This window comes from Lagopus muta, chromosome 7 (assembly GCF_023343835.1).
Source record: "Lagopus muta isolate bLagMut1 chromosome 7, bLagMut1 primary, whole genome shotgun sequence".
NCBI lineage: Eukaryota > Metazoa > Chordata > Aves > Galliformes > Phasianidae > Lagopus > Lagopus muta.
In genome coordinates, this window is record NC_064439.1 from 5149696 (window position 1) to 5163365 (window position 13670).

General features: G+C 48.3%; 1 protein-coding gene across 3 annotated transcripts; it reads right to left on the bottom strand.

Annotated features, from left to right (window-relative positions):
• Positions 1–290: 290 nt before the first annotated feature.
• On the bottom strand, positions 291–10322 carry LOC125695733 (solute carrier family 22 member 13-like). Of its 3 annotated transcripts, XM_048950596.1 has the most exons (12): positions 9967–10322; positions 8001–8317; positions 6873–7126; positions 6075–6178; positions 5195–5349; positions 4589–4757; positions 4330–4450; positions 3576–3670; positions 2823–3037; positions 1482–1590; positions 1065–1274; positions 291–941 (listed from the first exon to the last, which is right to left on the bottom strand). In XM_048950596.1, exons 3-12 carry the CDS (start codon positions 7119–7121, stop codon positions 872–874), a joined length of 1497 nt encoding a protein of 498 aa, XP_048806553.1. In that variant the 5' UTR covers positions 7122–7126; positions 8001–8317; positions 9967–10322; the 3' UTR covers positions 291–871. The 3 variants fall into 3 exon arrangements, with proteins under 3 accessions (XP_048806553.1, XP_048806552.1, XP_048806555.1); XM_048950595.1 differs by having other exon boundaries at positions 6873–8317; XM_048950598.1 differs by lacking the exon at positions 291–941 and having other exon boundaries at positions 1092–1270; positions 6873–8317.
• Between the last annotated feature and the right edge of the window lie 3348 nt (positions 10323–13670).

The window sequence follows — 13670 nt, forward strand, 5'->3', positions numbered from 1 at the left end:
CACAGTGGAGCAGGTTGCCCAAGGAGGCTGTGGATGCCCCATCCCTGCAGGCATTCAAGGCCAGGCTGGATGTGGCTCTGGGCAGATTGTTCATCAGAAGGCTCAGAAATAAAAAATGTCCTAATTGAACCCACTCGTTCTGCTTCAACACTCTGTTTCTGCATTGTTGCTGGCTGAGGGAAACCAAACACGTTTCCGTCTGTGTGTTACATTACAGGCTCACAATTGCTGTGTAGAAAACACACCAGAGCGAACAGCAGTTACAAAAGCCAACTGTGAAACAGTAGGAAAGAAAAGAAGAAATCAACACCATTTATTCTTCACGTATTGCATTACAAGCATCTCTTATCGAACTCCAAGTATAATTTATGTTATTCCTGTAGAAATTCCAATTCAACTCCACATAGAAAGAAGACCTAAGTACGTGTGACAGGGTTGTGGTGACATCCTGATCAGACACGGAGGCTCGGACCGCCACCAAGGCTGACGGCCCCAGCGCTCAGTGCAGGAGGGACGCAGCCCGGCGCTCGCCTGCCCAGTAATGCCGCTCTGCTGGCAGTTCTTGATTGCTGTAAGTCACAACAGGGATGGTTCCACGGGTACCAGTTTGCAAGGGACTGGAAACACGTCAGGGAGGACTCACACAGCCAGGCACAGCAGACTGGCTCTCAAGAACAGTCCCACGCGCGACTTTTCCAAACGCAGTGACACAGATCTCCTCTCCCTCTGAATGTGAGTGGTGAGTTTGTTGATCATCTACAAGACCAGTTTCCAGACAGCAGTGCCTCATTTTTCTTCTTTAAAATCAGATTCTGTGAGAGTAGACCTTTAGTATCTGCTTGTCTGTTCATCCCTTGCTTTCCAAGCATCTTTAGATATCTTTCTCCAAGTTTATTTCTTTCTCTTCACTGTTTGTCTTGGACAGGGTCTGCAATTTGCTTCTGGAGACATGAAGGAGAGAGGAAGAAATCATACTGTAAGAATTCTAGCTTCTAACTGTTTGTCCTAACATTTTCACATTTGGATTTTTTTTTTTCTTTAGAACTACAGCTCCAAGCACTCACTTCTTTTGGTGGATATCTGTCACCGTGTCATCTGGCAGTTCAACCCCGCGAGTCTCGGGCAGCAGGAAGCAGAGCAGCCCCCCCAGCACGGTGGCACTGCCGTAGACAGCCATGGGGATGGCACTGTGGTACTGCTCCAGGATGAGGATCAGCGGGGCGATGATCCCTGCCACGCGTGCCGCCATTGAGCACAGCCCCACGCCGCTCTGCCTGTGGGATGAAGGGGAAAGTGAAAGCTGTAGGCTGGTCTCAGCCCTACAGAAGACCAGCACTACACCGTTAGGAGGTGCTAGCCATGGTGGTGGCTATGTCATGGTGCCTCCTCCCTGCCCCTTCACCACCAGCACCCGGGTTGCAGTGTGCATCCCTGTGTGCTCCCACCATCATGGGAAGCCATAAGGTATGGGGGAATCTCACCTGATGACGGTGGGGAAGAGCTCTGCAGAGTAGACATAGGAGGTGGAGAAGGAGGCACACGCAGCAAACTTGCCGATGACTGCCAGGACGGTGATTGCCACGGCCTGGTCTGAGGGAAAGAGAAGAGATGGCTGCTGTGATGCCAACAGAGAAAGTTCTGCAGGACCTTGGGTCTCTGCAGTTGGATTTTTGGAGACAGCCCTCTTTAGCAGGGGCTGTTGTGGTAGGACGTGTAGGAATATTTTCAAACTAAATGAGGGGAGATATAGCTTATACAGACTGGTGATAAAGAAGAAGTCTTTTACAATAACGGTTGTGAGGCACTGGCAGGGGCTGCTCAAAGAGGCAGTGGACTCCCTGTCCTCGGAGACATTCAAGGTCAGGCTGCATGGGGCTCTGATCAAGCAGTAGATGTCCCTGTTCACTACAGTGGAGTTGGACGAGATGGTTTCTAAAGGTCTGTCCAGCTCAAACAATTCCATGTCTGTGTGATTCTGATGGACTTTCCAAGGAGGTCTGCCACCTAAGGTATTGGATACCTCTCCTAGCATATCCTCTTCAGCAAAATACCCTCTGCACAACTAGCAAAGGAAACCCATGTTTCTTCGCAGGCCTTGTTAAGTTCTTTACTAGGAGAGTGGTTAGGCCCTGGAACGGGCTGCCCAGGGAGGTTGTGGATGCCCCGTCCTTGGACGTGTTTAAGGCCAGGTTGGACGGGGTCCTGGGCAACCTGATCTGAATATGTATGTTTGGTGGCCCTGCTAGGCAGGGGGGTTGGAACTACATGATCCTTGGGGTCCCTTCCAACCCGGGTGATTCTGTGATTCTGTGATTCTGTGATTTCCTAACTAAGGCACTGCAAGTCGCTGGGGAATGCTCATTTGAAAATGTCACATATTATAGATATGGTAATTAGCAGTAAGACAAGAGGAGGTGGTCTCAAGTTGCACCAGGGGAGGTTCGGGATGGATATTAGGAAAAATTTCTTCTTGGAAAGAGTGCTAATGCATTGGAACAGGCTGCCCAGGGAGGTGTTGAAGAAACATGGAGATGTGGCACTGAGGGACATGGTGTAGAGCAGTCACAGGCATGGGTTGATGGTTGGACCAGATGATCTCAGTGGTCTTTCCAACCTGTATGATTCTATGAATCTATGATTCAATAGCTTGAGAGCATGCCACAAACCTGCCTTACTTGCATCACCCGAATAACAACAGGGACAGGGGCAAAGGTACACAGTGTGGGGAAACTGTAGATAGAAACAGGTGTGGGGGGGCCAGGTTGTGAAAGAAATTAAAAAGAGTTGGGCCTCTCCCTTTTGTTGGGAAGAGTTTTGTTCACCTTCAGGGATGCCAACAATGATGAGACACATCAAGCCAGCCAACAGCAGGAGAACAGCTTGGACTTTTTTCCTCCCAAACCACTGTAGCAGGTAAATGCAGCAAATACGAGCGGGCAATTCCACTACTCCAAAAGCAAGTTGTGTCAGATAAATGTCGAGGCCAAAGCCTGTCACATTAAGGCTCAGTCCATAGTAGACTAGACTACCCATAAACCTGAAATTCAATGGAACAGAGTAGGTAATCAGCTGAGTTTCCATGGATATATATATTTTTTAAATAGGCTATTTAGAAGACATGCAGTTATTTGTTTAAATGTCCAGGAATCTCTATTTTAATTCTGGTCAACACCTGCGAGAATTCTGTAGGACACAGTTAAACCAGATAATGCATTATGGACACCAATATGCTCAGCAATATACAGGCTGTAATAGATGTGATGGGGTGCTGGGATATCTCATCTAGTCCTGAATCTAGCATCTGGCAACCCTGCCTGTGGAAGGGTGGTTAGAACCTGATGATCCTTGAGGCCTCTTCCAAATCAAGCCACTCTACATTTCTGTAGTTCCATAACAATTCACAGCTGGTCAGAGGCATGGGTTGACTGTTGGACTTGATGATCTTTCCTACCTTCCTGATTCTATGATCCCATGTCCCCCAAAATTGTGAAGTGAATTTACAGTTGTGAAAAACCCTCGGTGCATTCTTCTCTTCACATGGAAGTTAGGAGAGAAAGAACCAGGTGGTGACTTACCAGGCACACATCATGACTAAAGTCACCTTCAGGAGGTGCTTCTTCCGAAGGAGATCCAGAATGCTTCCAGACTTGGTCTGGGTCTCACCCTTCAGCTTCAACAATCAGAAGGCCAGAGTCAGAGCAGACAAAGGAAACCCATGGCTAGCTCTTTCTCCAGCAGAAGACAAAAGACAACCCCAGCAGGACATGGAGGAGACCACAGCTGTATTGGGAAGGACGGCAGCCCAATGGCGCTGGGCTCTTGTGCCTGGGGACTGGGTGTCCTGAGCCAGAGTTTGGAATCAGAGGGGAATCAGATTTTGCCAGTGTACAGTGCGCGGATCGGAAAGGTGGGTAACCCCCTCTTAGGATATTTAGGCATGGAAAACCACAGAGCAAGGATTCATGCACAACCTCAACACTGGTGAAGTCTTTACTGCAGAAAAGTAAGGGGAGCATTTGGGTTCCTCCTTTCTTCTTCCCACGGTGAACTCTGGCAATGCTGCAGGCTGAGCCTCAGCAGAAGAGGCCCCTCCTCCCTGACCACGTCTCATGTCAATTTAAGCTAGAGATATGCATCACCCATCTTTAAGCAGTCCCTCAATGCATGGAAAGCTCTTTCCCCGATGACCCCTAATCTTCTACAACTCTTTTCTGAACTGGAAACACCAGCATCTTGCCAGGTCTTTATTTACTGGCTTAATCCTGCTGCCCCAGGGCTGCAAGCACAGAGGCCGGTCTGTGGGGTGTGCAAGGCATGCCACTGCTGTACCTGGTCCAGCATTTCTGGAGGAATGGTGCGTTTGTTGATGGATGCTGCCTTCTTAAGGTACTTCTTAGCTTCTTCTATTTTGCCTTTTGTCACCAGCCAGCGAGCTGACTCTGGTAGCACCCTGCCAAGGAGGTGAGAGCAGAAAACAGCACTGTGACCTGCTCAGCTTCCTCATAGCCTGTCCCCTTACCACCAGCAGCGAGCATGATGTCAGCACCTGTCATGTTTGCAGGGAACTCACTGCCCACCTGCCACTTACCAGTAGTAGAAGAAAAGGACAAACACAGGAGCAGACCCTGCTATTTGCAGCAACCTCCAGTTACGAATACCGTAACTCAAGCCAGCCAAAACCATTGCTCCAGCGGCTAAAAAGCTGTGAGAAACAAGCACTGCTATTGGTCGATAGGAGACACCAACCCATTCTGTAGCTGGAAAGAATAATGAAGATTCAGTGTCATCGTTGTGAATGATTTCTCCTCATTCAAGCGGTGTGTCTCTGCTAGGGAAGAGCTCTACGGGAGTCTGGAGGCTGGCAGTCAGACCTCCAGGACATTGTCAGTGACATGTTAGAAATGGCCTCACGCAATGAAGACACTGCACGGCCCTGTCAAGGGCTCACAGCATCTTCTGAGCTGTCAGCACAGTCCCTGTAATGAGCCCCCCCCCCCCGCCTCTTTCTCTATACTCTGTCCTGGAGAATGGCTCTTATAGGTCTTGTTCCTGCTGGACAAGGACCAAGTCTATCACAGAGCTTTTTTTTAGAGGGTTGCCTTTAAATGTCCAGGACTATCATTTATGTCCCTTTTTGCATTGCGTCCTTAAGGGCCCTCATCAATTTTCCTCACATCCAGGGCAGCCTACTCACCTAAGGGCAAGGTAGTAATCAGAATTCCTGACACAGCAGTCGCCATGATACATCTGAAGACAATGTATAGGGTGAAATTGGGCAAAAAGGCAATTGCTACACCGAATAAAGTCTGGCCGAGAAGGGAGATCAGAAGGACTGGCCGGCGGCCGATCCTGTGGAAGAAGGAGGAATGTATAGTTGGCATCTGAAGAGACTCCATGGGTATGGGGAAGAGCCCAGAGGTATACACACTGATTTGGGATCCATGTGAACAAAGCTCCTTGACCCAGGAAGGGGCAGACAGGAAAAGGAGCCTTGCCACTTCTGACCAGATGTGGTGCCAGCAAAGGTTAAAGTCACTTCCAAAGTACCAAGCCCTTGGAAGGCCTCCACACCACCTCTGCTGAGTGCAAAGAGGATCAGACTGAAGCTGAAACAGGCTGTACTACTAGTTCAACTCTGAATACTCTGTACACGTATGGTGCCTTTCTCCCTTCCATGATCCCTGTATGGCTCTGGGCTCCCACAACCTGAGGACTTTGGCCAGGGTCACCATAACCAGAGCAGAGCCACAAGAAGGAAGCACACATGCTCTGGTTAGCAGCTGCAGGTGCCCAAATGTAGGTCTGTGGAATCCCTGTGTAGCTGAGATGTCAACTGGGACTGGAATCATGATTGCTGATTGACCCCCCCACCTCTGTCAGGCTGTATCTTTCATTACCTCTCAGGTATCTATGGACCACTGAGATGCTCTTGCTCAGGCAAGGGACTGAGCTCTGTGGAGGGGGTATTTCTTCATTCATCATTCATTAATGACTGCATGGGCATCATGAATTTCAATGAGGCATGTTTTTGGGTGCCAGGCAATAACTCTAGGTAGGTATTTGTGTCTCCTCACCTGTCACTGAGTGGTCCAAAGATGATAGATCCTATGAGAAGCCCCACCATGTAGATAGACTGGGAGATGTCACTCAGGTCCTTCCTGTCACACACAAGGTCAAACTGGAGGAAGGAAACAGATGCTTTTGCTTTTGAGCGGTCCAAGTTTCTAGGCTGGGCAGTGCTTCTGGTCCCAGGCAGACAGGGGAACTGTGAGCCCAAGCTCTTGCTGTAGCCCATGGGAGCAGAGATCCACTCGTAAAGGTATGAATGTCTACATGAACTGCACAGGTGGAATATGGAGCAGATCGATTGGGAACTCAACAATGCCCAAAGCTTTGGGACATGCAGGACTCCCTCCAGCATAGACACTCCAAAGGAACCTCCCGGCTGGGATGTTATGCTTGAAGTAAGACCTTGGGACAGGAGTCTCAGCACCTTGTTTCCCTGGCTGCAAGGGTGGGACAGGTTGGGGCAGGAGGAAGGGAGGAAGACAGGAGAGCAGCAGAGAGCTCAGTGGAAGGTACTTGTGAGAAAACAATGGAGCTGGGAGTGAGGAAGAAGGGAGAGAGAAATGAGGAAGAGTGAACAGAGGTTCAGAGCGGGAGAAGTTGGGGATATCAGTAGGCAGAGCCCATTGTCATCTTCATGGCCGAAAAGAAGATGCGTGGTGAGCACTGTGACATTTCCTGAAACCAACCTACAGCACAGGATTCTCCCATCCCGTCCCATTCCATCCCATCCCATCCCATTCCATCCCATCCCATCCCATCCCATCCCATCCCACATCCCCAAAGCATCACAAGGACATACAGACCTCGGTGAGCAGGGATGGCTGCTGTGCTGTGGGGTACACCCAGCCATTGCTGCACTTCTGCGTGTCATTCAGGCCGTATTCCACGATGGTGTTGAGGTCCCACTCCACAGGTTTGTACATGATGCACTGCTCGTAGTCCCCATTTGCATCCCGGGGCAGGGTGAGGTTCAGCTGCTCTTCCTCAGTCAGGTTGGGGCCAACGGCACGGATCCAGTCCGTGTTGCAGTAATGAGTCACGTCCACAACCATGAACACTTGGCCAACCATTTGGAAAGGATTAAGAAGCAGTGGGAGGGAGATCCACAGCACCACCAGTTTCTGATAGAGGCCAAACTCCCCCACAGCACTTATCAAATCCCCAAACTCAACCATGGTGACTACCTCTGTGGCCAGGCTACTGTGGAGCATGTCACTTAAATATTGCAATATTAATGTTTAAACTGTATGAGCACTAAACACCTAATTTGATGTGATAAAACAAGCACTTCAACCAGCATGATCCCCCACTAAAATGATATGCTGGATTCTTCTGGGATGCACTTTGCCACCCTTTGCCATTTGGGTTGGGTTCAAGTGTCAAGGTTTTGGTAGCAGGTGGGGCTGCAGGGTGCCCTCTGCAAGCAGAGCCACAGGGGAAAGCGGTTTAAGTTTGCTTTTAACTCACACTGCTCTAGTTACAATAAGCAATAATTCATATTATTCTCCCAGCACAGAGTATGTTCTGCCCGTGATGGTGATTGGGGAGTGATCTCCCTGTCCCATCTCAAACCTTGTGCCTTTTACCAAATTTGCTGCTCTCACTTATGGCTTCAGATTAGATAGCCCATGCTGCTGCCAGAAAGAGAAGCAGAAAAGCTTTCTTTGTACTTTTACATTGGACGATGGTATACGGCTGGTCAACATGTTGGCTTGATGTGGACAGCTGTGCCCTAAGCTGTCAGTATTCATTGGTCCCAGGTAGAAACCCTGGTCAGCTGCAACACTGAATCTAAACTACAGCATTTTGGAGATAATCCAAAACCAGATTTGACTGAGGGAGTATCTTTAAGAAAAAATGTGGGCTCATTACACAGCCATTCATAGCACACAGAATTTGGGGATAAGGGGTGACAGCAGCCTGGCTGTTACCTGAGTTTTGCTGTGTCTCTCAACAATTTCCTGGGCAGTCTCTCTGAGTGGTTTATATCTTTATTCCTGGAAACTGGAAACCTGGATTGCTCTAAGAGTATGTAACGTGGTGTGTAAAGTGGCAAAGGTCTCTTGGCTGCTCCAGAGGTTCCTTGTAGCCAAAATCTGTGACTGCTATGCTCTGCGATGACTTGGCCAAAGAGATCTTCCATTGCAGAGGTGTTTCAAACCCATCCTGCATGGGCAGCTGAAATCTCTGAGCTTACCCTGCTGTGCGTGGCTCATTTTGTTCCTTTCCACTCATCCATCAGCATCCCCTGTAGCAAAGAGGTCCGATTTAGGCTACAGAATCTCCCTGGGAGTGACTCAGACATGGCTGCTCTCTTATGTGCTAATGCAGACATGACTTCTTGAGGCTTTTTCATAATGTCACCAGATAGGGCAGACTAATAACCTGGGAAAGCTTCAGTGTCCTCTTGTAAACTCTGTCACCCTTAGGTGACACTTTTCATAGAAAGAGATTGTTCCTTTGACTGTCTTCATCTTACAAGGAGATGTGGGACTGAATGGGTCATAGAATCATCGCATCGAAAGGCTTGTTTTGGGATGGACCTTAAACACCATCTATTTCCAACCCCCTGCCATGGGCTGGCAACCCTCCACCAGGTCGGGCTGCCCAGGGCCCTGTTTGACCTGGCCTTGAGCACCTCCAGGGATGGGGCACCCACAGCTCTCTTCCCTCTGTTGTTTAAAACAATTTTCCCTTGTCCTATCCGACCATGCAAGGAATCAGTTTCCCTCCTGTTTATAAGCTCCTTTTCAGTACTGGAAGGTTGCAATGAGGTCTCCTAGATCTTCTCCCAGCTCCCTCAAACTTTATCCCAAGGCACTTGCCCATCCCAATTTCAGCATCTAATGAATCATGCAGCTCTCAGGGACATCTCCCTTTTCCTTGGATTCATACTCATGTCTCTCTGCATAAGCAATGACATTAAGTTTTGCAGCAGATGCAGTCATTAAGCAATTTTATTCCATCAATAGATCTGACAGAGCCGGTGTATATTTCATCACTGTCATGGTGAGATATATATATATGTATATATATATATATATGTATATATTTTTTAATGGACATGATTAACACATCACATAACATGAAATGATGCACTACACAGAATCATAGAATCAATCATTAAGGTTGGAAAGAGCACTAAGATCATCTAGTCCAGCCATCAACCCTCTTACCGCAATAGACCATGTACACAAACTTTTTCACAGTCTGTATGCTCTTACTTTTGCTTTCTAAGGTTTCTGATGAGCTTCTTTATTATTAGTGTAATTGCTAGTTCCTGTAGTATTCATGCTGAGGCAGCAGCGGACATCTAGGGGGGTTGAGATGAAACCACATAGGGATGGCAGAGGTAGCGATGCCACAATGAATGCCACAAGAGACCTGGAATCCCTCTCCTCCTCTGCCTTCAGACTGAGTGACCTTGGCAAGGTCATTTGCTTATCTTTAGCTATCATCATAAAATGAGTATAACAATGGTAACCTCCCATGTGGAGTAATTTTGCAGTCTAAAAAAAAGGGAAAATATCATGAGGGAGTGATACATTGTTATCAAAGAGTGCATATATGGCATTTATTCGGCTCTAAATGTCTAAATATAGTTGTCTCTGTGTGAAATAGATATCTAGGGTTGCACTGTAATCAGAGGAGAGCAATCAATAAACTCTGTGGAGTTCTGAGGGCTGTAAGCTTTTTGAACACAGTCGTTCATTGTGAACAGAATCTTCCTCCAAACCACACTGACAGTACTTACTAACCCTCCTTTAACTCCGGGAGGGCTTAGGCATCTGATTCATGTGGAAGCACTACTATTGCAAAGACCTGATTTGGAGCCAAATATCCACCCTGCCCTCCTCACCTCTGCCTTTGCCCATTGTGTTTTGTTTTTGCACTTACGGCCAATGAGTCAGTTCCTTCCTGATAACAGCTTTCTTGTCTTGGGAGTTTCAGGATCTCGATGAGCTCGTTGCTCTCTGCTGTAGACAGTGGCCATGCAATCATCCTCAGAGGAAGCCTTGCAGTAGATGGAGGTGCTGGTCCCACTGCAGGTATGACTCTCCCCTTGCAGGTTTCTCACCGTGAAGCCAGACTTTGTGATGCTTTTTCTTTTTTTGGGAACTGAGCACTGATCCGCCACGATCAGGATAGAGATCTTAAATTTAGCTCCTTCAGCTGCTAATAAATCTGCCAATGCTCAACTGAATTCACCCAGTGCCAGAAGGGTGGCCGATTTCTAAGCCCTTCTATTTTTCCTTCCAACTATATGAAGAACTCCTGTTTGAAAAGGCCATCATTGGACACATTTGGGTCTGCAGAGGAGAGATTTTCCAGAACTTCTTCAGCTTCTGATATTTCTCTGCTCCTTCCTATTTGTGCATGAGCATCCTGGCCAGGTTGGTCTGAAACATCATTTAACGGATCAAAGAGATTCTGATTGTCAGAAGCATGGCTGGTGAACAGGTAGCATGGGGGAATGCTGCCTTCCTGCACGGGGAGGTATTTGTTTGTTGGGCCTTCAGCACTAGGACCCAATCCAAACGCACCCTCAGCATCTCTGGGAGCCTGGGACTGTGCACCAAAGTGCTGCAGTGGTGGACAGCTCTGGCTCCCTCCTGGGTGTCTGGTAACAACCTCATCCTGTCCAGCAAGGAACAGGAGGCTGGAGGTGTCCCATGCTACCAGTGGAGCGTTTGTTTCTGCTAGGATTTCCTGACCCAGCGTGGAGGGATTTGGATCAAAGCAAGGTGGAGTTTCTGTCTGTGCATTTTGCAAACCTAAATTTGGGATGACTGTTTGGGGAAAATCTTGTCTTTCGTTTTCTACAGATATGAAAACATTAGTGTCATCTTGAAAATCCATGTTGGCTAGTTGAATCCCAACTTTCTTGGGTAACTTTCCGAAATTACTTGATGAAGAAGAAATCCCATCCTCTACCATTGTGTTCTGGACATCCAAACTCAGTAAGTGCTGACTTTCACGTGTATGCCCAACATGTGGATTTCCATCCCCAGTGAGATTTTTTTGGCTGTAATCAACTGCAGACGTAAGCTCTGGAAGAGGATAAAAAGGGTTTCTTCCACCTTCAAAGCTCATTGCATCTTCTTTCTGATTTTCCTGTGCTGACAAGAGAAATGGACAACACCTGTCCTGTGGCTGCTGAACCTGCTTGCCAACAGCTGGTTGGGCATAGACATTGACTTCAGTTCTCTGATGTTTATCATCACCCGAAAAGCTTGTACCAGGAGCCAACAACAGGACATCGGTCTCCTTGCCCTCGGTGGTGTCTGAGCAGCTTCCAGCACTCTCCTGCTTTGCATCATGTACCAGAACACTGCTAGGTGGGTTAGTTACCAGTTGGCCACATACAGCCTGAGGTTCTGTTTCTTGTAGATGGGACATATTGTGGTCATCTGTCACCTCTGGCAAACCAAGTGCAGAGATTCTGTTGTTTTCTGGTTTGTTCTCCTGAGCTGTGTGATCATGACTGGGTTCTTCTGGAAATCCTGATGGATTTACTTCTTTCGTTTTGCTTGTCTTCTCAAGTTGTGCCCCTGTGCTCAGCTCTCCAGCCAAATGACTTACGCTGGATGGCTGCACGTTCTCCTCCTGAATGACTGTTGTCTGCTTCCTAGGGAGCTCATCAGCTTTTATCTTTGGTGTCTCACTCAGCAGCTCAGCTATGTCAGGTGATGCACTCAGCCCTCCTGGCTCTGGGGAGCTGGGTGCTGCACTGGGGGTCCCTGGCACATCAGGGATGTGGGAGGCTTGGTGTTTAGCTTTGGGTTCAGGGGGATCAATGCCCTCATCTCTGTATTTTTGTCTCGTATTCTTTGTGTTGTTTCTGGTTTCAAGACTTTCTGGCACACGTGCAGGCTGTGGGTTGTTCACTCCCTCTCCAAGATGACGCTTGTCTCCTGCAATGGCAGTGGTCCATTCAGGTTCGTCATCTGTCATTGCAGGCCTTGTGTCTCCTTCAGTGGTTGTGCTGGCTGAGAAGGACCCACAGACTTCATTTTCTGTCTCTGGGAGCTCTGCTGTGGGCAGGACACAGCCCCTTTTGTCCCCTAGGAACATCCAGTTGCTGGGTTTAGCGCCCTGAGATGCAGCCTGGTGGGAACTGAGCAAGCCACGAGGCAGGGGTTTAGCAGGTTCCAGGAGCACAGGGGAGGAGGCTGAGCCTGACCCTCTCTTCAGATGGAGCTTGCTCTGCTGGAACGCAGTGATTGGCTGGGACACCTGGCCCCCTCGCTTACCATTGCCTACATCCCCAGCCCAAGGCGCCAGTGCCTTCTTACCATCTCTCTGCTCTCTGGGCTTAGGCCAGGAGCCCACTTGCTCTCTTTGCTCAGGATAGGTGACACCAGGTAGAAAGCTTCCCTCCTTCACAGCTGCCTCTGTGGCTGCTTTTCTCTCCTGAACCAGGAGCACCATCCTGTCCACCTTGTTGCCCGCAGCCTGGTGGCTTTGCCAGCTCAACACAGGCTTTTTCCAGGAACACGTTCCCTTTCTAGCTTTTCCATCTGTTTCTGAAGGTGGCCAGCAGCTTCTGAGCTTGTTCCCTAAGAACACAGGCCTGCTGTTCAGCTCTTGCCTTTGCTCAGCCAGCTGCAAGCTGCATGGCACATTGAAGAATGTGGGTTTCCTTCTTGCTTTGGTCTTATTTTCAGCTCTGCTACAGCAGTCCAGAGGCTTTGCTCCTCTGCCTACCATTGCTGCTTGCTGCATCTGATCATCCCCTGGTTGTTGCTCCAGCCTTTCTCTCTCCCTTCTGCTTTTGGCCATCTGCTTGTAGTGGATTTGGCAGTAGAACACCCCATGGAGGGCAGCATAATTGTGCAAGCTGGAAAACACACATTGGCATAGCTGTTAGAGGTTGTGCAGGAAGGAAGCATGAACAGCAATGATGGATATGTTCTCTGTAGAGTTGGCTTTCAATGGAAACTGCTGGGGAAAGGGGGAGGTCTGAAGAAAGGCACCTTTCAATAGTACTGTCTGCTGAGGATATGTTTGATTTTTCTTTCAAAATCTAAAACACATGAAAAATTATACATTTCCTTGTGACACTTCAAGGAGCTGTAGGCCAGGTTATATGAGATCCCTTTATGTGCCAGACTTGAAAACAGGACTTCATCTTTCACTTCGTGTGGACAGCATGGCCCTGAAGTGCCAGAGGCTGAGAGCTGGCTTAGAAAAGCCTTATAACAAGAAGGTTAAGGGCAGGATCTCATTGCTCTGTGTGTTTGTCTTGTGAGAGGTTATAGAGAAGACAGACTTGTATTGTTCTTGGAGGTGTGGAGAACAAGAAGCAATAAGAACAAGCTGTAAACATGGGATATCGTGATTAGATATAGGAAAAGAACATTTTTGCTTCTGATCACATCTTGAAAGGGAGGCCGCGACTGGAAGGCTATGGAATCTCTGACCTTGGAACCATACACACCTCTCCTGGATGAGGTCCTGAGCAACATTCCTCCTTGGACCTGCAAGGGACTGGGTGGAGGCTTCCAAGTTTCCTTCCAACCTACCCGACTCTATGAACAGGTGAGGCACTCAGACTTACTCTGACAATTAAAATCCATATCAGCATTTCTAAATTTAAA